Below are 25,053 nucleotides of genomic sequence, written 5' to 3'. Positions count from 1 at the left end.
TAGCCAATTTGAAACAACTGCAAGTACTAGGAGCTCAATGAGAAGTGAAAAGGCTGTCCAGGACTGGATCAACACCTCACTTGCTTTAAGTTTTAACAATGAAAAAACTGGTGAACCAGAGGTTACAATTGACCCTCCAGAATGTCCCAGCCACAACAACGGCAAAACAGTGGAAGATCAGAACACTGAAATTTCGAGGCACTCTATTCCAAAAAATTTTCAAGGCAATTATATTTTAAGCAATGAGACCTTGCAGCAACTCCACCCTTATTACACTCCTCCTGAAAATTTTTTGGCTGCTGCTAACACACAGGCTTTTTACCAGGCGCACCTACGAGCGCAAAGGAATCAAACAGGCAAACAAGGCACGGCGCTTCCGAGCATAACTAACCAAGGAACCGCAGATATTCACCCGCCTTCTGTACACGCCCCAGGGGCTTCTTCACCAACAATTCAAGAGCCTGTTCGACCACAAATAAATCAAAATAAATTGTCAGATTTTTATCCACACGCACAACTTCAAATTTCATAATCCTGGGGACCTGAAACATCAAGGCTGCCCAAAAATAATTCGGCTCAGCAAATATGCTCCCGACAACAAATTCATTTTGTTCCCCAAGCACCAAACGCCACTCTTCCTCCTTTTCCCACAACAAATCATCCAGCCCCCAGCAATAAACGTTCCTTTGCACCCAAGCGCCCCACCAAGTCCAAACACTCAAGAGCACAAATTCGAACCCGCTCATCCTAATGAACTTCCCTTTCGGAACCCAGTTATCGCACCTAACCTCACTGCTCGAATTCCACTCTCCCCCTTGATCAATCAGACTCCCGTCCACAACACTTTCCAAAACAGTACTAACCAAGTACACAAAGTCGTACGTTCCGTTGCTCCTCCTGTCCCAAATATTCCCAATATCCCTCTTGGCCAACATTTTGTGCCAAATATGAGTCATTGGCGTTTTCCACAGCACAGACCGTCATTAGTCAACCAAGACATTACTATCGTAAATAATGTTGCACCAAATGTACAGCCACACATCGCACCACCACTTACAAATTTTACACAACAAATATATTCGAATTCACCCCTTTTGATTGATATGCAATCACCATCCGGCACACAACAGGAAAACCCAATCGCAAATTCTAGTAACGTTGTACCTGGTCTAGCCACTCCGGTTTTTCAGCCAACATATCCTTATGTTGGGCCCACACCGCTGAGTTGGAGTGGCACGCAGGTGTCTGCACCTGTCCCTTCAATTGCAGACAATGCGTTATTGATTAAAAAATTGGCTGATGCAATAACCAGCAAGAAAAATGACCCCTTGCCAGAATGGAAACTTGCTCAGTATAATGGCGATCCATTACAATGGCACGAGGGGTATGGTCAAATCAAAAGCGCGATTGACTCGCAATTGCTAACTGATGACGTTAAATTGACATACCTCAAAACACTCGTCACCGGTAAAGCAAAGATTGCAATCGCCGAGTTTGCTTACTGTGGTTTAATGTACAAGGATGCGCTAAGGAATTTAGAACGTAAATTTGGCCAGCCATAGGCAGTCGTAAGTGCAAACTTGGATAAACTAAGCAATTTTCCGCCTCTTAAAACGCACAATAGTGATAACATCATTAACTATTCTGCAGCTATATCCAGCCTCGTTGGGGTTTTCAAGTCACTATCATATGATGCTGACTTGAAGATCGCTTCCCTATTTAACCAGGTGGTACAGAAGTTACCATCGAACATGAAAGAGTCATGGTCGCTCTGTACGGTTAAAAAGCACTGAGTTGAGCCTACACTCCTTGACTTTAACAATTTGGCTTTAAAAGAAGGCTGAGGCCCATGATCTTATGAAACAAAGCGCAACCAAGGCAAGGCCTGTAGATAACAGCACTTCAGTAACCAAGACCAAAGCAGAATCAAAAGTGTTTACATCAAATTCACAACAAAGGGAAACAAAGAAGCAAATGCCATCTTCTTCCACAAACACTTACTCTCGCTGTATTGTATGCAATGGTAACCACCGGCTATGGGAGTATCGAGTTTTCTAGGAAAAGACTCCAACCCAGAGAGCTAAGTTGGAGGCGGATAATAAACTTTGACTTTCGTGCTTATGCGATAAGCACACATTCCGCCAGTGCCCTCAACCGAGAAAGTGCCGAGCAGAGGGTGCAATAGTTCTTATAACACACTATTGCATGGTGCAGATAGGGTTTTCCCAGCAAAACGGTCAACAAATCCCAATACCATTCAGCCTTGTGGTAACACAGGTCAAAGTAAAGCAACCAATAGTCAACAGCCGTCTAATAAGACCACAACATTGTCAACTGTTACTGATGTTAAGGGGCTCCTTCAGGTAACGGAATTGCATTTGGTCAATTCGTCCGGTGTGGATACCAAGGCTTTAGTTTTATGTGATACCGCCTGCAGTAAATCTTGGGTGGCCGGTAGTCTCGCAGATAGACTCGGTTTGCACGGTAAAGCACTAAAGCTAACTGTCAAGGGTATTAATACCGAAGAAGTAGTGGACACTAGGATTGTTGAAGTTACTGTGAAACCAAGAGAACATCAAGATTTCGAACCATTTACCATCAACCCTTTCGCTAAAAATAGTCTGAACTTCGGCTCAGATATTTTTAATGTACAGGCCCTGCAAGAGACTTACCCACACTTAACAATCCTTGATCCCGTGACATTATCCTATAAATACATTGAGATGATACTCGGACAAGATGTCTATCATGCCATCCGCCCGTTAGAATTCTTCTCTGCCAATGAGAAGAGTTCACCCGTTGCCGTACGCTTACCTATAGGTTGGGTCTTAAGCGATCCATTAACATCAAGTTCTTGTTTAACCTCAACGTGCTTTAAAGTGAATATCGAACATGACAATGAGTTAGCAAGTCAAGTAAGGTCATGGTATGACATTGAATCATTCGGGGCAAACAAGCAGGTCGACTCAAGGTCTGCAGCAGACGTAAGGGCTCACGAAATCCTTGAGAGTACCACAATACACAATGGCCTCAGATACAATGTCGGAATAATGTGGGCAGCAGATAACACCCAGCTCCCAAATAATTACTTTTCCTCCCTTGTGCAACTAAAGTCTCTCGAAAAAGGATTGGCCAAGGATGAAGACCTTAGGGAGAAGAATACTAGTACCATCAAGGAAGATCTAATTAAAGGGTATGTAATTGAGGTTCCGGACGCTCACAAGGTTGAGAACCGGTCCGACAAAGAGTGGTACCTACCCCACCATCCAGTTTTAAACCCGAACAAACCGGGTAAGGTGCGTCGGGTGCTCAATGGAGCAGCAAAATTTCATGGTGCCTCACTGATTGAATCTTTGCTCACTGGCCCTGATCTGCTCCACAACCTTATTTAAGTACTTCTTCGCTGCCGATAACAACCATATGCCGTCTCTGCCGACATCGAGAGAATGTTTTTACAGGTTGGTGTATTACCGTCAGATCAACCATCACTTCGCTTTCTTTCGCGGAAGGAGCCCACAACTAACGTTGTAGTCTATCAAAATACGCGCCATATTTTCGGGTCTAAAGACTCGCCCACATGCGCCAACTATGCATTACAACGCACTGCGAGAGACAATGCCAAGTTTTACCCCGAAGATGCAGAAGCTGTCCTTGAAAACTTCTACATGGACGATTATCTTGACTCAGTGGAGTCTCCTGAGAAAGCCGTCAATAGATCAAAGGAATTGGTACATCTCCATCTCGGTGGATTCAAGCTTACAAAGTTCGTAAGCAATTTACAAAATCTGGCTGACCGAATGGATGGTTCCCCTCAATCTACTGAGCCCAAGGTTATTGCTTCATGCCAGGAGGATTCATCGCATGTGCTAGGGTTAAAGTGGGATCACACTAATGACACTTTAGTTGTGAGTAGGGGTACAAGCTGCGCTATCACCAAGTCCCTCAAGCAATGCTTGGTTCTAAGTCTTGTCTCTAAAGTCTTTGACCCCATTGGTCTTGTCGCATCGTTTACCGTCGGTGCGCGACTGCTCTTAAAAGACATCTGGCGTGTCACAGGAGAACAATGGGATGACGAGCTCCCACAGGACATGGTTCAAAGATTTTTGGTTTGCAGTGCGGACTTACCAAAGCTTGAAAACATCAAAATTCCTCGAAGTTACTTTAGTGGACCCTTTGATAATATAGAGTTGCATATGTTCGGTGACAGTTCCCATTTTCAGTGCGGTCGCATTTCTGCGAGCCCAAGTAAAAACTCCTACGGGCAAAGAAAAAACAGAGCTTGCGTTTCCTTTGGGGAAAGCGCGCGTGGCGCCAATGAAAGTAACGACTGTCCCAAAACTCGAGTTACAAGCAGCTCTACTTGCCGCTCGACTGAAAAGGCAAATTACACACGCACTTACTGTAACTGTTAACCAAGTATTCATGTGGACAGACAGCACGACCGTTCTCCAATGGTTTAACTCTAATCAAAAGCAACCGATTTTTGTTGCAAACCGTGTTTGCGAAATTTTGGAGTATACCAGCGTTGACCAATGGAACCACGTCGCAACTAAGGATAATCCAGCTGACGTTGGCACGCGTGGAATGTCCGCTGAGATTTTGCAACTAAGCAGTTGTGTCAAAGGTCCACATTTCCTAACTAAATCAAGGTTCCCGTTTGTACCGAACAAAGACGTCATTGAAAACATCAAACTTGGCGTCAACCAAGCAGTCAATACAGAAGACACTGTATCTCTGGCTACATCTGTCAAAAAACAGACCCCTCCCGTTCCTTCATTATTTCTGTTTGATAAGTTTAGTTCTTATCAAAAGTACTTGAGCATTGCCGCATACCTTCTCCGGCTTTTGCCAAAACATGCCGGCTACCGTCACTTCGATGGTAGCATTACTGACCGTACTGAGCTTGACGAAGCCGAGCGTCATCTACAAAACTTGGTGCAAGGAGAGACTTTTGCAACCGAAAGAAAAGATCTTCTTGACAATAAATCTGTTAAACAGAGTAGCCGAATTGCTCCACACTCACCGTTTATTAGTCCAAAGGGGCTAATCCGTTCCTCGGGCCGCATCAAGCGGTTAATTGAAGTTGGGTTTAACGTAAAGTACCCACTCATCTTAATTGCAAGTCATCAGTTTGTAAAACTGTTCCTTGAACACAAGCACGTAATGCATTATCATCAAGGCGTTGAATTCTTAAGATCAATTGTGCAGGAATACTATACAGTGCTGAAACTAAGACCATCTTTGCGTTTCATCAAAGCACACTGCCTGAGATGCCGAGAAATCCGAGCTGTAATTATGCAACCAATCATGTCTGACTTACCTAAGGAGAGACTTGCTTACCAGTCTCCTCCCTTCACGAACACTGGCGTTGACTACTTCGGGCCATTCTATGTTACTGTCCGCCGTAGTACTGAGAAAAGGTGGGGCTTCCTCTTCACCTGTCTCACTACTCGCGTTGTCCATGTCGAGATAGTTACATCCATGGACACCAGCTCTTGTGTCATGGGAGTTGAACGGTTTGTGTCACGTACGGGTATACCTGCCATGATTTGGTCAGACAATGGCACTAACTTTATTGGAGCGGAGAAAGAACTCCGAGAAAGTATTGAAAAGTGGAACGCCGTCAACTTTGCAGCTGAGCTCGCTCATAAAGACATTAAGTGGAGGTTCAATCCACCCAGCGCACCACATCAAGGTGGTATCTGGGGAGGTTGGTGCGCAGCTTCAAGCGCGTGTTGTATACTATTCTTGGCACGCGTCGCCACACGGATGAGGTACTGCATACTACCTTTTGTCTCGTTGAGAATACTCTCAATTCGCGTCCTTTAACACCCGTAAGCGCTGATCCATGCGATTTGAACGCTATAACGCCCAACCACTTTCTCTTAGGAGTATACTCTACCGGTTTTCCGTCTGTTGTCGGCAATAATGAGTTTGATCATCGGAAACGTTACGCCCGCGCGCAATCGTACGCTAATGCGATCTGGTCCTGTTGGATCAGAGAGTACGTACCGACGCTGAACCGACGCTCTAAGTGTCAGACGCCTTCCGAGACACCTTAAGACCGGTGACTTGGTTTGGATAGTTGAGGAAACTAACCCTAGGGGTTACTACCCAACCACTTGGATTGTGGAACTCCGCTACGGCTCCGATTGCGTCGCGCGCTCCGCTGTTTTACGTACGTCGACCGGTTCGCTCGTCCGTCCGCTTGTAAAACTTGTACCAGTTTTCCTAACATCTTCTTCCGGACCGGTGGATGTTACGTAGTAAATAAATGAACGAATTTTAGCCAATCAGAATCGAGTATTTTGAAACTTTAAAATAAGAATTAAATACGTTCTAATATACGTAGAAAGTTCCGAAAAAGTTCATTTAACCTAATTTTAAGTAAATATAACCACTATATGTATCGATTAAGCCGGTTTTCGGCTTAATATTTTTAGGTTTTCGAGACAGTTGCCGTCTATGACATCAGACAAAAAACCAGTAAAAGTGCATCGAAAAAACCTTGCCGTCTAAGTTTCACTTGTTACATTGATCGTTAATACAGAGACGCTATACTTACACGTTGCTTTATATGCTAAAAACACGTTGCTAAATTGAAACAGATACGGACTACAGTTTTTTACTGAGTTTACAAACAGTTTTATCAAAAATTAGAAGCAAATACTTTAAGGAGATTTAATTGAGACTCTTTTGTCAACAAATTTTACGAATGAAACTTTTGAGACAGTGTTCTGCTTCCTATAAATTCTGATCGAGCAATTTCACACTGTCATTCCATTGGTTCCGTGATAGCTATTTGGTAAAAATAACTGATTTGTTTATGTGAAGTCGTAAAATGCAAACATCAATACACGCCACAAAGATTCTGTTTAGCCTATTTATTAGCCAAAACGTGCTTTATTATGCACTTTCAAAACAGAAAAATCAGTTTACCAGTTTTTATAGCGTGAAATGGCGACAAACATTATTGAAAAACTTACACATTTCTCTGAATTGTTTTCTTCTGAAGTTTTTTTCATGTGCAAGCGTATAAGCACAGAAAACGAACGCTGGACTTTGAAATTGTTTCTTAACTTTCAAATGATGTGTTTTTGAATGCGATATTTGATTTTTCACCGATGTTTAGCGACAGTTGGTTGACATTTTTTCCATTGTTTTCATCAAATGCCGCTGTTTTAGGAAATAGCGATATGGAAATAGGAACATTAAGTGATATAAAGGAAGCGTTCTTATCGCAAAAATGTCTATAAAAGTGGTACCTAAATCCGCCGTTTTGCTGATTATTAGTGCGCCTTTTCCACCCAACTCGAGAGTGACTCTCTTCAGGTTTGATGTTCCGGATGCAATTTGGATGATGCGTCCCACTTCAGTGGAGCCAGTGAAGGCCACTTTGTTGATATCCGGGTGCTCTGCGATGGCAGCACCTGCTGTGGGTCCAAAACCAGGGATAATGTTGACAACACCTATAATAATAAATTTCACAGTTTAATACCTAGCCTAATTTGATGAGACGATAAAGCTTTTTTTAAAATCGAAGTTGATGTACAGTCGTACCGTGTTTGACTTTTTTTTAGTTTTGTTCAATTTATAACCTAATTTGTTTATCGTTTTCATTAAAATTCCGAACAAAAGTCAAAAGTGTCTAATAAAGTTTTGCAGTAGCTGTAAATTTCAACAATACTGTTTCGGCAGCAGAGAGTAAAAATTGCAGACAGTTACTCGACTTTCTCAAAAATCTCAAGCGGGGGTCCCCAGGGATCAATATTTGCTGTGTTTTTGTTCTCTGTGTACATAAATGACCTACCTGATCAACTTAATAATAAAACATTCCTTTATGCCGATGATACGAAAATAATAGGACAGATTTCAGAACGTGAAGAACTTCAGTTTGATATAAACAGAGCTATCGAATGGTCTGGTTCAAACAAACTAAATTTCAATTTTGACAAATTCAGCATTCTCGAGTTCTCATACAAAAATACATATAATTCGTCAACAGAGTTATTTGCAAAAGGAATTGCCATCAAAAATGAAAAACAAATTAAAGATCTCGGATTAATTTTTACGGCCAACATGACTTGGAATTGTCACCTCGAAATGGCGGTAAAGAAAGGTTTTCAAAAACTGAATCATTTAAGAAGAGTTATACCCCGCACCACAAAAGAAACTGTCAAATGCACGTTGGTGAAAACATATATATTCTCTGCGGTCTTTTATGCGTCAAATGTCTGGAACCCAGGACCACAGTATCTTCAACGCTTGGAAAGACTGCAGAGATCATGTTTAAAATGGATAACTTGCCGTTCTGTTCTGGGTGACAAAGAATACGTTGAGAGCCTAATTCGAAATCGCCTATTGCCAGTCAGTTATTTTCTAGTTCTTCACGACTTAATTCTGCTTAACAAGATTTTAATGGGCTTAACTTCGATGAATGCGTCAGACCACTGGTCAATAACTTTCGGTTGTCCAAAGACCAGATCAAGCGGAAAGATTTTTATTGAAGCGAGAAAAACATTTCGGAAACGTTCTGAAAATAATTACTTTAATAGAGTAGCCCGATTCAATAATTCTTTGTCTCAGCTTAATAGTTTTGCTAACTATTCACCACACAAAAATCCATGTCAGTTTCGAAGAGAAGTGAAGAACTTTTTGGAAGGGGAGGCATTGAAAAGATTCAAATATAAAAGTTACCCTTCAGGATGGAAAGTTTTCGAGAAAATTTAATTATTGAAACTTGATTTCTCCCCTAATCTGGGGACTACCAAGCTGGTTGTAACCATGTTTGGTTGAATTCAATATTATTATTATTATTATTATTATTATTATAATCAATCAAAAATGTAAGAAAAATAGCAATCATATACCTCGGTTGGTTAAGTGATTATCAACGCTATATTACAGTAATTTCTTGGGTGCTCATTTTAAATGATTTTTAGCCGACTATCATTGCAGCCTATTGATACTCTGTATCGTTGGAAAGCAGTGGTATATTGTTTAATGTTATAATGCATGGTATAATGGAAAGCAGTGCTCTATTGCATTATAACTTCGGATGACAAAATTTTAAAACTAAAATGTCAAACTACAATTTTATGCAGTTCAAAAAATGTGATAACTTGTTTTATGTTTTTGAAACCAAAAGAGGAACAACGTATCATTATATGACGGAATTTTGGCCTTCTGTTGGGAAATGTAACGCTTGACATAGCTTTTCAGTTCCATGTAAATTTTCAAAACTTTAAAAGAAGCTTTGAAACTCTTCATGAACCGGACTTGCCATCTGTTTCGTTTAAAGACAACATGATTTACAAAAATCCAAGTTTTGCCTTCTTTCATACTTTTTTCGAAGAAAAAACTACTTTGTCTCCCATTTCCAAAAAATCTTTGGTTAAGTTACAGTATTGCACAAGTAGAATTAGGTATTCAGGTATAAATAGAAAATTCTTATTTTGATCAAGGTTAATTTTGTTGCTGCTAGAGACTTTGAGGCAGCACAAAATGAAAATGTAAAAGTAAAGAAGCTGCTTTTTTCTCAATATGTCCCCTTGATCAGACCCCGTGCTCAAAATTTATGATCTTTCTTCCATTTGTTATTATAGTTTTCAATTCGCTTTCACTGTGCGATTGTTTCGAAACTCTCATTTTTTGGGAAACGTATTTAACGCGAAGTTTTTATAGCTTGCCAACTTTCAAAACAGTTTGTTTCGAGGTTTAAAACAAGACTTCAGTCAACATAAATTGATTTCAAACTTTTCTGATTTCATGATCCTTTTGATTCTTTTTTTTTGAATTACATGTATTTTGAAATCAATGAATCAATGAAATTTTACCTTAAAAAACTTTTATTCTGGTCAAGCTCAATCTACTATGATGCTTACATGAAAAGCAGCTAATTTTAGTTAATTTGTTCCTCTGATGATGAAAAATTAAAAAAAGAAAGCGGATTCAATTACTACTTTCAGAACTCAACGTTTAATTGAATTGGAAATAGTAAACCCTCTAGTTATTAAAAAATGTTGATATTGCGGCGTGGAATGAGGATTTTAAGGCCTAGAAGACATTTCTTCAAAAGCAAAACACTGAAACAGCGCTGACATTTCGATCCCGGAAGTATGCTACATTATATTTTCATGACGTTTTGAAAACCAAACTTGCTGGAATCAGTGACAAAGCGAACATCGCAGACAAAATGTGTAAATCGGCTCCTAATCCCTCAAATTGTGACGCTAATTTTTGCACGAATATGTGCCATTCCCTTGTCATCTCAGTGGTTACGTTTTGATGAAAAATTATTTGATCTTCAAATTGTTACGCCTTCGTTGTTAATTAATCGGACTCAACAATTTCATTAAAATGCCTATGTTAAAATAAATCTCTTTTCTAAAAAAATCTTAAAGAGGTGGAGGCCGCCGACATCAAACGTGTGGAAAAGTGTGACAATATCAAAAGATTACAATCAATAGACTTGTCGCCAGTCAACGCACGCTTAGAGTGCGAAAGCTACCAATGTATATACTAGCGTATGAGTGTGTCAGAATTTTTTGCACTCGCTTACTTTCTTGATCTTAATACGTAACCATACACAGCCGTAATGGTAACATATTTACCATAAAACTGGTCATAATTATAACATAGACAAAAATTAACTGACCATAATATCGGAAACAGTTTTGCTAACCTCTTTGAAAGTTGTTGTTTAAAATTACCAATCACAAAACGGGTCCTTAAAACCATGAAAAACTCATAAAATGGATTCCTTTACGGAATTTTATGGTCCCTAGTTTTCCTTTTCATCGTTAAATTTTTTAGGCGGGTTAGATATCACTATGCCCAAGAGTTGGCGAGGAGAGATTCAATGGGAAATCAACCCTAAAAGGGTGTTAAAGTAAAATTTATTCCTTTTTTTATTCCGAAGACTTCGATATTACACCACTAGAACCACATGTTACTGAGTATATATACTCAGCATGATCGCTGTTTCCCGCACACTTCCCGGGTTGAACAATCTTAACATGGTAAAATTGACCAACCCGGTATGTGTGCCGGAGACAGCGATCATGCTGAGTATATATGCTCAGTATCATGTGGTTTTAATTGTGTATTGTTGAAGTCTTCGGACACAAAAAAAAGCAAGGACTAAATTTTACTGGAACATTCTTCTAGGGTTGATTTCGCGTTGATCTCTCCTCGACAGCTCTCGGACATAGTGAAAGCTATCCCACCTTAAAAAATTAACGATAAAACAGACCATTATAAACCATAAATTTCAATAGAAGAATCCAATTTTTGATTTTGCTATGGTTTTTAAGCTTCCATAAGGACCCGTTTCATGGCTGGTAAGTTTATATAACAATTTTCAAAGAGGTTGGCCAAATTGTTACTGGCATTATGATCAGTTTTTATTTTTTACCTTTTTTGTTGATGAAGCGCCCAGTTTGTAAAAGTTGACATATACAATTCCGTAGTCATTCAGAACCGCCAATCTTTTAAAGTTTTTGACGATCTGGAGGCTATAATGGGTCTTTCCTTTATTCTAATAATGGGCCTTTCTTTATAGTGGTACTATAACGTATAACCGACAATACCCAATACCATAGGCATAGCATAAAAGGGGCAATTTTTCCGTGGAGGTAGGGGCTATGATGGGAAATCCTCAAGATATCTCCTATATTATAAACATCAATCAGACAGCTAATGTCGTATAAAATTTTATAAAAAACAATTGAATAAAATCTGATAGAATTCTTACATGATTTTCTGTGCTTAACTGAAATGAATTTGAAAGATTTAACTCCTATAAGACTTGGACTGTTCTTTTACATGCTAAATTACTTGCTAGATCAATGTTTTATGTTTCATTTAATTTTTCATATTTAAATATTCGGTCGATACATGAAAAAAGTGGTTTTGATTGTGGATGATCATAGTATACCTGTCAAGAATTTTATAAATCCCTTTACAGGACTTGGGAACAAAATGAAAGCTATGCAACTTAGTTTGAAAGGAACCAAATTTTGACGTTTGTTGAAATAGTTTCGTTTACCAGCATTCCGAACTTCATTGGTCAGGCCATCTTCGTAAGCTGAAAAAGTGGCGTCGTTGAAATCCTTTTGCCATGCTTAACTAATCGTTGAAGAGACGTTCTAGGTTTCCTCTTTTCGAATAGAAATTAGGAGATCGACTCACAAGTTGAACACAACGATAAATAACACCATGTTTCTCAAAAAATGATAGAAAAATCCAAAATTTTCAAAAAAATGTATAATTGCAGGCTCTTGATGTACTGCATAACTGAGATCCGTGGGTAGGAAACAATATCATAAATAGCGATTAATTGATCAAATTTCCCTGCAGGATAAAATATTGCACAAAAAATTGCAAACTGGAGAAATATTGGGCTGTTTCGTATTCATAGCCCTCATATCAAATAATTTGTCAATTGACGTTTCACAAAAGGGGAATGGGAATTTGTTTCCTTTCTAAGCTGCCGCATTGTTTTGCACACGATTTTTTTTAAATGAATTTAAATTATGCCACTGGCGTTGTGGGACAAAGCAGTGATTCTGCCTTCCATCTAAACATGTTAAGCAATATGTACCACCAGCTGTCAATACTGACGTTGGCTTTAATTGTGCTTAGCTGAAACTTACAAGGCTGCCCTGTATGGGCAGGAACAATACGTTACAAAGTTACCCCCGAAGCAACCTGTTGTCTCAAAAATTCCTCAGTTCACTGTGTGCTTAGATTAGAGCATAGTATCTTTTTTTTATTTCACTATTTTCTATTTTTATGATTTCAGTTTTAATTCACTAGGTTATTCCGTTTGTTATAAATGGTCTCTGAAATTAGTCAAGCAAAAAATTTCTTTTGAATTTAACCGTTGGAAAAACGAAATTGATTCAAAAGTTTCGTTCGAACAACTCGGGAAAAAAAATTGCGCAAAGGAGACAATAGTTCAAAATAACTAATAGATGGCCAAAAACTCTTTTTAAAGTCTAAAAAACGTTTATTACATTTCAGTACTTATGATGATGGACATGGGCCTCGTTGTGGAGAGATCAGATTATCATGTATTGGATATATGAAAAGACGGTATAAGAGCACAGCCAATCCGCGCAGTGAATTTGGTTTGGAAAACTTAAGGCAGGAAAAAAGACTTGAGAGAGTTAAAAACCGAAGTCAATCAATATTGCTCGATCAATCAGAGTTTACCCTACCTACGCACCTAAAAGGGAGAATATAAAAGATATGTGACATTTCCAATGAAATTAAAGCAAAAAATTCCATTGATAAATTTTCTGTTTTTCTAATATTCCAAGCATTTTTGTGTTTATCCCGTAAATTTTCCCAGCAATTAAAAGTTTTTAATATACTACAACAAACGTTGAAATCCTTGTAATGAGCTTAAATTGTTGCCAAGCTCGTGTTTATCCACAAATTTTAGTTTCGAGAAGAAACAATCTTGCATTTGGATCCTGAAATGATACTGTTTACCCAATATGCAGAAACAACAGCACCCCATCAATGGGACTGATTGAAGATGCATCAGGCGCTGCCGTTCCTAAGGCACCAAATTATGGAAATCAATCTTTACCAGTATTTTTTTTACTTTAGGTGTTCGACATTGGAATATATTGACCTATTTGAACGACAATTTAGAAATTCCATTGGTTTTTGTACGATTTTTGTTTGCATCCGTCACCGTTCAATTTATCTCAGATGACAAGAAAGAGCTCTACACTTTTACGACCAGCTGTAATCGCAGAAGGAACTAATTTCTGAAGAGTCGCTGAGAAAAATACGCAAATTTCATATCAATCCAGACAAAGTGGCAATACTTGGGCTTGACTTTACAGAAATCAAAATCAACACGCACCTGCAAAGGAAGAATATAAAAGATATGAGACATGGCGAAAGAGATTAAAAAGGAAAATTCTATAGAAATAATGGTTCTTTTTGAATAATCCTTAAATTTTTCCATAAATTTTCCGAATAATTAGAGGTTTTTAATACAATAAAACGTACGTTGGCATCATTTTTCGAGTTCAACTTATTGTCAAGCTTGTGTTAATCCATAAAATTTAGTTTGGAAAAAAGAAAATCCTGCAATTTGGTCCAGAAACGATACTGTTTACGCAGTGTGCAGAAACACCAGCGCCCCAGCAATGGGACTGATTGATAATGCGCGGGCGCTGCCGTTGCCTAAAGCACCAAGTTTCAAAAATCAAACTTTACCAGTAATTTTCATTTACTTTAGAGGTTTAAGCTTGCATTTTATTGCAGTTTTTTAACGACAAACTCGAAATTCCATAGGTCTTTCCGTTGTTCCTAATTGCCCCCAACACCATTTACTTTATCTCAGATGACAAGAAAGAGCTCTAAATTTCACGATCACATGCAAACGCAGTAGGAATCAACATTTGAAGAGTCGCTGAGACAAATATGAGAATTTTATAACAATCCAGACTGAACGCCGATACTTCGGCTTGGCTTTACAGAAATCAAATTCGACACGCAGTTTGACACATCCAAAGATTACGTGACAATCAACATAGGGTAGCAGTTAGAGTTTATTCCCTTAACAAATCATTTCCACAAGTAAGGGAAGAGTTCTCCTGAACACTTTCCTCCACAATTTGGAGAAAATTATATGTAACAGAAAGGCCAGCAATAACAGTGAATGACATGTTCATTACAACGGCCTCAAATTATTATAATTGAGAAACTAGTCACTGAGAAGGGTTTTACAAGCCCGGCAACAGTCTCAGAAAGATACTCAACAGGCATTTGTATCAAAAAAAGTCCAAAGCAACTTGCAAACTAAAGACAATGGGAGACAGCGCCATCAGGACGAGGCAGCAAAAAATCATAACGAGAATAGATGCAGCCGTAGCCAACAACAAAGACATTTATTCCTTTGGTCGCTTTTGCCAAGGGTGTCTAAAAAAGGGCATGTTCAAATAAAATGTTGAAATCGAGTTGAAAGAGAACGTTATCAACTATTTTGCGGTGTTCTATGGCACATAAAAAAAACACTCTTACTATTGGAGCAGTAACAACAAAGTTTTAGCTCAAGAAATCAATATACTATTTCTACACAAAATTATAAAAGAAAAAGTTTGTATATTAAAAAATCAAACGACCCAACTCACTGTTTTATTTGCAAATTGTTGTTTGATTTGAAAATCGATGCTTAGGTTGACATTGGTTCTTTCGGTTGACACGAATGCGTTGCTGAGAAAAAGCTATGATCAAAAAGAGAAAAATATTTGAATCTAAGATTTTTATTCCAGGCAACTAAAAATTATACTGCCAGTTGTCAAAGAGGACAATTTCTTTTGAGATAAATTTCCGATGAGGTCTAGCAAAAAGCAGGTCTCAACTTCTTATAGTCCAGATTGTAATTTTTCCATTTTTTTTCATTTGTATCCCAAAACAACTAAAATTTATCCCAAAATGAATAGAATTTCCTCCAATGGAACTGAACTTGCTCCACTAGAAAAGAGAAACGTACTAAAAACGAGAAATTCTAATTGGGACAGAAAAATATCATCAGGCATAAACAGTAATCAGCATGCAATCAATGGGAAAACACAGCAGACTGCACAAATTCTTTTTCACAGCTTATCATGGATGCACTCAGTGCTCTCCGAATGCGAAAGATTGTAATTAGAAGTTTTTCTCATCAAAAGTCATCACGCATACATCAATCACTGTTTCGTTGTCGGTCTAGCCTCGATCTTCAGTGTAAGCTTAAAACTAAAACTTGATCGTCCCATATGCTCAGCTTGTCTACCATTACCAATAAATTTGCGACACACTATTTTAGTAAAACCGGTAAAACTAGCATTGGTGACTGGTTTGGGACTGTTTAACAGTTAACGTGCTCGAGATAGAGCAAAGCAATCTTTCGCCATCGCGGAGTTTACAGTAAAGTTTGCATTTCAATTGATCTCCAACAAATCTACCATTCAATTACGACACAATTACGAAAGTCGCAGTTTCGAAACCTACTGACACCGGAAATCACTTCGCAGGAAAACTCTACATTTGCTAAAGTAGACTGAAGACAAGCTAATAACTGCCTACCAATGGTTGATGTCAATGGCTGTCAGCTCAACTCTTAGTATTTTTTTCTGGAGCAAAAATTTCTGTCTTCAGTCGACTAGATTAAAGGCTGAATTATAACCCAACAATTATAAACTGAATCAGATTTTCAAACGCATACAAAACTCTGTGCTGAAACTTTCTGGAGCGAAGTATGAGTTTGGTCATAAATCACATCAATTCTTAGGATACCTGACATCCAATAAAAACTCAATCTAGTTAGAAAAACGGAAACAAATTTACTAAACAATTTAGAAAAGCCTTAGACTACTATAGAGGGGAAAAGTTTTCCTTACAGAGCTCCATTAGAATCTTCTACAATTCTAAAAAAACTGAAAAGCAGTCAGAAATATATTATAATTCAACATATTATTAAAAGCCTCAAAAATTAAAATTAATGGCGCAACAACAACGTCCAAAAGTTCACTTTGAAAGAGAGACTAATTTATAGTGATGACTGATACAAGCAAGAACGCAGCGTGACAACTTCTACCTATCGGAAACTTTATTGAGAAGGAAAAAAGCAAGGACACGACACTTCAACATACAGCCGTTAAATAGTGATCTCATGCATTCATTGCGCTCAATTGAACTTCAACATTTTAAGCATGGAATTCCTAGCGGTTTTCTACGGTGATGTAAAGTTTTTCCACAGCAGTTGGTTCTGCTCTGAGAAGATATTGTCTGGACTTGCAACCGAGGTTTTGTTTATTTTTTTCGTGTGAAGCACATACCAAGTTGCCTTAAGTTAATGTTAGAGTGCATTAGAGCCAGAAAAAATCTCTTAGGACATGTTTTTTGACAAAAAAATGCAGTAGCTGACCCCTTATGTTGAGTTCTACAAAAAACAAAATGGGTAAAAAAGTTAAAGATATCAAACACTATTCGATTCAAAAGATAGAATATGATTTGAATGCAATCTTGTCAATTCGGCCTCACAGTTTAAACTGCTTAAATGACACTCCATAATGAAAAACAATCAAAACATTGAGAAAAAACAAAACATTATAAATGCACCCAAACAACGAAACAAAGAGAACAACGTTAGTCAAAAATTGCTGCAAACAAAAAGTTTTCTTGTTACTCAACGAAAATGCATCAAATAATTGAATAGAATATGCGACAACGACGACATTGTTTATGAAAAAATTTGCAATCACGCTGAACAAGAGTTACGAAAACAGATTTTTGTACCGGGCACCTAACAACTCAACTGCGGCATTGAACACATAACAGCAACAAAACTAGCCGTCAGGTCGTCACAGAAAGATTTTAATTGTTTCGGAAGTTCTTCGGTTTCCCTTGATATAGACTTCACTAACTACTTTACAAATTCTTTTACCTGTATCCATTTCAGGCAAAATCAAAAGTCTTATGTCATGTCTATACATCATCTTCTGGCATTTACTAGATTACACAATGTGCCCGAGGAACTTCTAAAAATTGATCTCGTTAGAGAACGTTATGTCTGGAGGATTCGAATTTGTTCCAACAGCAACCGATTTGTTGATTTTTTTGTCTTTCTGGTGTACTATTGAATCACACGGCTGCCGGTAGCGATCCACAGAAATGAGAATCTTTTGTCCACCAACACTACTACTTTCCTGATAAATCTTATTGGACCTTTGATCAATTTTACTTAAAATGATTAAAAGTACTGACAGGGCTTCATCACATTTGTTCACATCAAGGGACACTAAAACATCCTAAGACCGTAGGTTTCTGGGAGCGTTGCATAGCCGTTTTATTTTTTATCAGGCGTAATTTGCCAAAAATATATCAAAATTGGTTGCTTCCCAAATGTCACACGCTTTAAAATTGAGTCAAAGTAAGCACTAGATTTACTGTTAGACAGTTTTCAGCCATTGCCAGGGCATGCAAGAATGTTCAATGACAGTATTTTTTTAAAAAAAATGAGACACAGCTCCATTTAACAAGTAATTCAGGACCAGATATTAGGGTACTATCATCGTCGGACGGACTCTTTAGTTAGAGCATACAAGAAATACCGATCCTATTACTGTCAAAATGTAAAAACGTCACCAATAGCAAAACACAGTTATTGTGTACTACTTCATCCAAATATCACCCAATTACCGTCAACTCTACACGGATTAAGCAAAGCCAGCAAGGTATTTCTTTATCCCATCGATTCTGTTTAAATATTTTCAAACTACACAACACGACCAAATTAAACGAAAGACATCAGTTGTGTGAACAGATTGAGACATCACCAAACAAAACCAAACTCTATAGTGAAAGACATCAGCTGTCAACTCAAAAAAACTCTGAACACAAACTCATTCAATGCTATTTTTTATAGCACTGAACCCAAGATCCTCGATCACCTTCTACTGCGATGATGAAGCCACCACAGGAAACAATTGACAAAACTTCTAAATGGAACGACGTCCAATATATGGAAAACTCCAGAACTCCAATTGAACAGAAAGTTCGAACAGAAAGGCAAAAGTTGTTCACGAACCCGCAATTCCTGCCAATAATAAGGAGCCTGAAGTTCCTCGCTTTATTTGAGCCCATATTGTGCCAGTTAAAATACGAGCCAAATAGAAGTCAAAAATCGTGCAACAATCAAACAACGATGATATTTAAGTGCTATGTATTCCATCCAGGACACCAGCAGTAAAGATCAGAAGCCATGGAGGAGCTCAACATTTCAACTTTGGGTTTAACCCTGTACAAGCGCAACACTTTTACCAAAATAATCCGATTTCGAAAAATTATTTGTGTTTACATTTCTTTATTTTTTCTAAGTGCATCATTTACACGAGGCCTGGAGATATTTTGTACAAAATTTCATTGAACTTGATTTTGTTTCTAATATACATATCGATTTTTTCGAAAACTTCCGTGATCCATTTCATAATATGTAAAATTTTTCGTTTTTTAACTCTTCCATTTCATTTTCAGTTTTTGTCTTAAAATTCCAAATTTTCCCCTTTTCCGTCCCTCAGAAAATTTTTATTCTGTATGAAAAACTGCTCTTTGTGAAAATTCTATATACAATTTTTGGAAAATCGGTTCATTAGTTTGGTTTTTAAGATATTCGCTTTTAAAAATTTATCGTAAATCTGTGGTCAAATCAAAAAGCTATTATAATGTCTTTTCTTTGTCCTTGGAGCTTTTATTTTTTAGTTTTTTGAAAAAAAGGTTATTAAAACCCAGGTTTTCAGCTCAAAGCAGCTATTAAAGCACTAAATTCCTAAGTTTTCCATTTGCGTGATTTCTTGAACCAGCGAGGAAAAGTTACCGACAAATAAATTCGAGATAAAAGTTGTGCAAATCTATAACACACTTTTTTATTTCATTTTGAGAGAAAATTGATATTTCCTTGTCAACTATATTCCATTTAAAAAAATTAGCGAATTGTTTTCTCTTAAAAATGAAAATCTTTCAACAATTTTTTGAAAACAGAGATCTAGCTATAAACTGTCTGTTTCTGCTAATTGCTTAGGCAGATGTGGTTGGTATCAATTTATCCTAATAAGTTATGGTTGTTTAATAAAAAGAATTAAGTAAAAACGAAATTATTCTACAACCTACTTCACTCTGTTTTCCTACCTAAAGAAAAAACATAAAAGCAACCTTATAAAAACTAAAAACTAAAAAAAAATTAAATGAATTGATGTTTGTGCCATTTTTAGGGCGTAGAAGACGTTTTACCTCTGAGAAGAAGCCAACCGCCATCATTACGAAAAAATGTAATAAAAAATAAATAAAGACTTTGGAAATCAATTGGTTGTTTGTTGGAATGGTTAACGTCAGAAACAAGAGGCTCTCATTTGCTGTGGTGTACTTTTTAAATTTCGTAAAAGAATTGCTTTGGTACCAATGTCTTGATTATATGTAAGTAAAAAGTTCGCTTAAGCTCTTGTTACGTTGAAGCCTTTTTTGTAATAGGTATTGATTATGAGTCTTGCCGTTATCTCAAAAAATTAAAATCTGTCATTTTTACTGACCTGCTAGTTTTAATCTTCTTTCAAATTAATTGTGCCATTATAAGCAAAGTATGAAAGAAATATTGTTTTATCACTAAAATGCTTATATTGCCTATTGTGCTCACGTAAAATATTCACGTCATAAAACTGAAATCACACTCTTGATTACATTTCAAGACCTTCATATGACATAGTTAACCAACGTCGTTTATTTTTTTTCAGATCAAAATAAATTATATTTTTCTTGCTGCTGCAAACATTTTGTCAAAATCTGTCTCTCCTCCAAGAACCCGAGGTTGTGGCAGTTTTAGCTTAGAGCTGACAAAGAAATCTGACTCTGGGAAAAAATATAAATGTGATTTTCAAAAATTACCATCTGATTTACCTTCTGATATTAATAGAACATAAAACATCATCAAAGAGCTTTTTGAATTCTGTGACCTGATCCAAATAGCAGTTTTAATTTTAAAAAAAACATATCAAGTATTAGACTATTATAAATTTGCCAGTTTTCCTTGATCAGTAAAAGCAGAACTTTGGAAAAAAAGAAACTGCGAAAAAAGCTTTCCCTTACTTTATTTTATTTTATGTCCCCTTTTCTTAGGTTTTCCTCTTCTTCAGCTTTCTTGTTGTTTCTGGTCTGAGAACTTCAAATTTCGAAATCATCATTTGAAATTATTTGTTCTTGTTTCCATACAGGGAACTGCGATGTTTTAGTTTGCTTCTAAAACAATAAGTTCTTTGACTTAAATTTTTTCTCAATTTTGCTTTAAGTGGTAATGTAAATTTAAAAGAATGGTTTTTTGTCAAATTTCAAAAGTGAGTTCTTCTCGCATCTAAGTTTGTTAACATGCAATTCATCGTTCTTTACATTATTATTGAAATAAGTTTACCTGTTAGCATAGCTACAAGAAAGATTCTGTCAAGATCTAGCATTTTCAGATCTGTAACACAATACAACAGGCAATCTTGAATTCACATTTAAGCAAACAAATTTTCAGAAGACCATCACGGAAAACTAGCAGACCATACGTCAATCAGTGAAATCATGAAGTTCCTTGCATTACACAATTGATCACCAAGCCAATCCAAAATATTGAGACATAGAGTCATGGCTCCACTCCTCCTGTATATTGGTGCCGCTAGAGTAATTGTCGCAGGAGGAAGATTAGGCAACAAAATCAAATTGCCACCAATTGATCATTCGGCAATAAGACAGAGTTCGCCGAAAACCACAAAGAGATATTTTTAATGCGTTTTGAAAGAAATAAAAAGTTCAAGACGAAACCCGGCAACTCATAACCACATGGCGCAAAACTTCTACTTGGATGGAAAACTGCTGAACTCTGTGATTGCAGTGACAAAAGACTGACACAACTACCAAAATTGGACTCCCAACAAATTGAGACAAACCCTGATAATATTAAAAAATGAGGGGCCTCGAAATTTGAGTAAAACGTCCGCTACTTCAAGGAAAGGAAATTTACAAATCAGCGAGGCTTTTTTCTGGTCACTGATGTAACGAAAACAACATCCGTGACATCGCCAACCACGTTCCGCTCAACAATGTCTAGGTTGTTCATGACATTGACAAACAATTTCCTTCCCTTTCTTCCGTGTTCAAGGGAATATATTAGTAAAACACAATCAAATGACAATCAAATGCTAAATTTAGCGATCTTCATCAGCAAAATCCTCTCATGTAACAAATCCAAGTTTTTCCTGAAATAACGGTTACAGAAGTGATGCTAGTTTTTGAAACGGACAAACCCTCAGTCGCAGCATGAAACAAATCTTAAAGTATACGAGGCCATTCAACTGCCCAACCCACACTCCCGTTCAGGAATTAACTTAGCCACGCTATGGCAAACAAAATCGAAATACATCGGGATTTCATTAGAGGACAATTCAAAGTTAGGGCTTCTAACTGACGTAGATCTAAGCCACTGCATAGGTTCATGCGTTTGCTCCATATCTGACCAAGCATTCGCCATCTTGAAAAATACTAAAGACCAGGAACAGTTGACTTGCAAAATTTTCTACATACCATGATTTGAACACAGCTTTCGAATTCCGTGACGTAAATTATTAATCAGTACCAGTCCAGGAAGAAGCTGTCAGTTTTTGAATAGAGCCACTGGCTAAAATGACCGGTATAATCTAATGACAAAATCATCCAGTCAAACCACAGCATTTGAAATCCGTAGAACAGCATAACCTCCAGGGATGTCATACGTGTATTCTATCACTGAAGTGTAGGAAAGAGCTTGAAGGTACAAATTTAGAAATAAGAGGCGAGATAGTTTCTAAATGGGAGATGCCGGCAATACGGATGGATTGCAAGGTGCTAACAGCTAAGAGCCTTCTAATTACTTTATTACCAACCCAACACAATCCAACGATTTTCGATAAATCTAAAGCAACCAATGAGATACACGTGGATAACCAGGGGCTGGAAGGGGCAAAACAGTTCAATATATAAACATAGACAGCACAAAATGAGAAGCAATTGCACTACCAATGATAGAAAACGCACAACAGCCTCAGACAATAAACGAACAGCGGTTCGCTAGCATGATTCAACGGCCAAATTCATTAAAAAATGGGATCATCAGTTGTTTAGTGCACGCTTTATACGAACGGTAGATATCCTGTTGGGTAGAACTTTGCGCAAAAGTTTACTGAAGGCATCATTTCAAATTTTAAAGCAATAGACGAAAAGTCAGATCAAGTGCTGACGTGGCAGTCAGCGATAGAGTGTACAACTTTCTTGAAATTGAATCGGGAACAAAACCTTTTGAGCAAAACAATTGTGTTTCCAATCACCGAACCCGCAACTTTTCAGTAGCACGAGCCTCTGCAATTGTCTCGATTGAACTTAGAACGTAACAGCCTTCAAAAAGTTTTGCATATATCAGCAAAGCTCAAGGAGTCTGAAACCAGTGGAATAACTCAGAGAAAAAAAGAAGATCAATATCTGCAAAAACGAGTGTTGCACCACAGCAGTTTTTCGAAAAGCAGAGAGAAGAGATGACTTCAATTCTCATACACCTAATTCTTATTTTGTCACAGCTTCATTTTTAAGTTATCCAGATTAGCTCAATTGTAGTTTTGGATGGAATAACTGAGCAGTTGACTAACAGTTGTTCTCTCTGCTTCTCCTAATTTAAAATCTTGAATGACTTTGGTCACTCACTGCCACTGCTTTCCAATATTGAGCAGAAACTTAAGTTTTTGGGGAGACAAATCCTTTTAGGAAAGATTTTCTTTTGATCTTAATTTCTTATATAATAAGAGTGTTGTTCCTGAAAATCGCTTTTTCTTAGATCGAAATTGGAACATCCCCTTCTCGGCAAATGATTTGTGTTTGCAATCAACGAGCCCGCAAGCTCTTTCCTTGTCATTAATCAGCTCCTATTGGGCAATTTCAACACCCTTTGATGATTTCCAAAACCGATTAAAAAGTGTTTTTTCCGACCAAAAAGATGTGAAAAAATTTTGTACAATGAAAAAATATAAGAATGTGTTAACTTCTAAAAATTTGGTCAGAAGCAACCTAACAACCAACATATATCAATGGCACAAATTTGAAGCAATGTTTTTGTTGTAAAACTGATTGACAATAACTTTTTCAAGGTGTTTTGAGAAAATTATTGACAACATCTGATCCCTATGTTACCAACACTTAGTGCATCTGTTCAATTTAATGAAGTTCTGCTTCTTTTCTCCTTTGCGATAGTGTTTCATTGTGGATATTTGAAAGTATAGTATTAGCTTAGAGCCATTTCCCTCTGTGAATACTCGCTCTAAGCCTAAGAACACTTATATATTCACAAACTTAGAAACTACAATTTCAAATATTACATCCAAAAGTTCGAAGACAGTAATTTAAAAAAAACAGGAGATGCTAAACTGTTGTTAAGCTGGCAACGGTTGTTCAGTTAAATAACGGTTGTTATCTCTGCTTCTCCTAATTTGAAAAAGTTTGGTAATTTTGTGCTCTAACCGCTACTCATTTACCAAATTCAGCAGAAACAATCAACAGCTTAACAAATATCAGAAAGACTAAAGGAGTCTAAAACCACTGAAACAACTCAGAGGCCCAACGTAGATCAAAAACTGCAAAATTGAACGATACACTTCATCATTTTCTCGAAAAGACTGAGAGAAAACAGAAGACTTGATTTCCCAGGAACCTAATTTGTGACAATGGAATGCTGAACTGTAGGTGGGAGAGGCTGTTCATTTTGATAACGGTTGTTCCCTCTGTTTCTCCTAATGTGGATTTTTGAGTGATTTTGTGCACCCGTTGCTATTGCTTTACCACTTTCAGCAGAAATTTAGATTTTTGGGAGAAGATTTTTTGTAAAGTCTCGTTTTTGACCTTAAATATTGATATAATAAAAATGGCGTTCTTGGCGATGAGTATTCACCGCCTGTTTTCTATCCTGCAGTTATCTTATAATACATTTTAATTTCATTGAGCAATTTTTTTTGCATATTTATTTTTATACAGCAAGAACATATTTATTCGTGACTTAAAATAGAAATCTGATTTCAAAAACATTTTGTTTACATATTTCAGCTGTCTCTTTTGAGTGTTTTTGTTATTATGCTGTTTCAAAATATGTTTAGTGATACTAAAAATAGAAGTTTAACATTTTTTCACAACAGTCAGACATTGCAGGGCATGTAAGATTTCTTTGCGTTAACATTTTGTTCCAGTGTTTCTCGAGTGAATTTCTTGATCTTTTTCACTGCAGTTGATTCGAAAACATAAGTTTGCGTATTTTTCGTTACAAAACTTTCCAAAACCAATTTTTAACTAATAAGACTCAAGCAAAATCTGGGGAAGTAGAAATCGTAAAAAAAGCGTTTTAATGTTGTAATAGTAGGGCGGCCATATTGAGGATTTTTTAGGAAAATGCAGCCTAAGACTCTTACGTTTCTTTGGGTTGCATTAGGCTTCCAAGGGGGGTAT

The 25,053-nt window shown here is 37.3% G+C and overlaps 1 protein-coding gene across 1 annotated transcript in view; it reads right to left on the bottom strand.

Annotated features, from left to right (window-relative positions):
* LOC142338520 (retinaldehyde dehydrogenase 3-like) overlaps positions 1-25,053 on the bottom strand; it is a 41,407-nt gene that overhangs the window by 5,002 nt on the left and 11,352 nt on the right. Inside the window, exon 4 of the mRNA XM_075388304.1 lies at positions 7,266-7,469. Coding sequence (XP_075244419.1) covers positions 7,266-7,469 — 204 coding nt within the window. The remainder of the gene's footprint in view (positions 1-7,265; positions 7,470-25,053) is intronic.

This window comes from Convolutriloba macropyga, chromosome 4 (assembly GCF_964194025.1).
Source record: "Convolutriloba macropyga chromosome 4, txConMacr16.3, whole genome shotgun sequence".
Lineage (NCBI taxonomy): Eukaryota > Metazoa > Xenacoelomorpha > Acoela > Convolutidae > Convolutriloba > Convolutriloba macropyga.
Note: the sequence above shows the minus strand (reverse complement) of the source record. Positions and strands in the feature narration are given on the sequence as shown.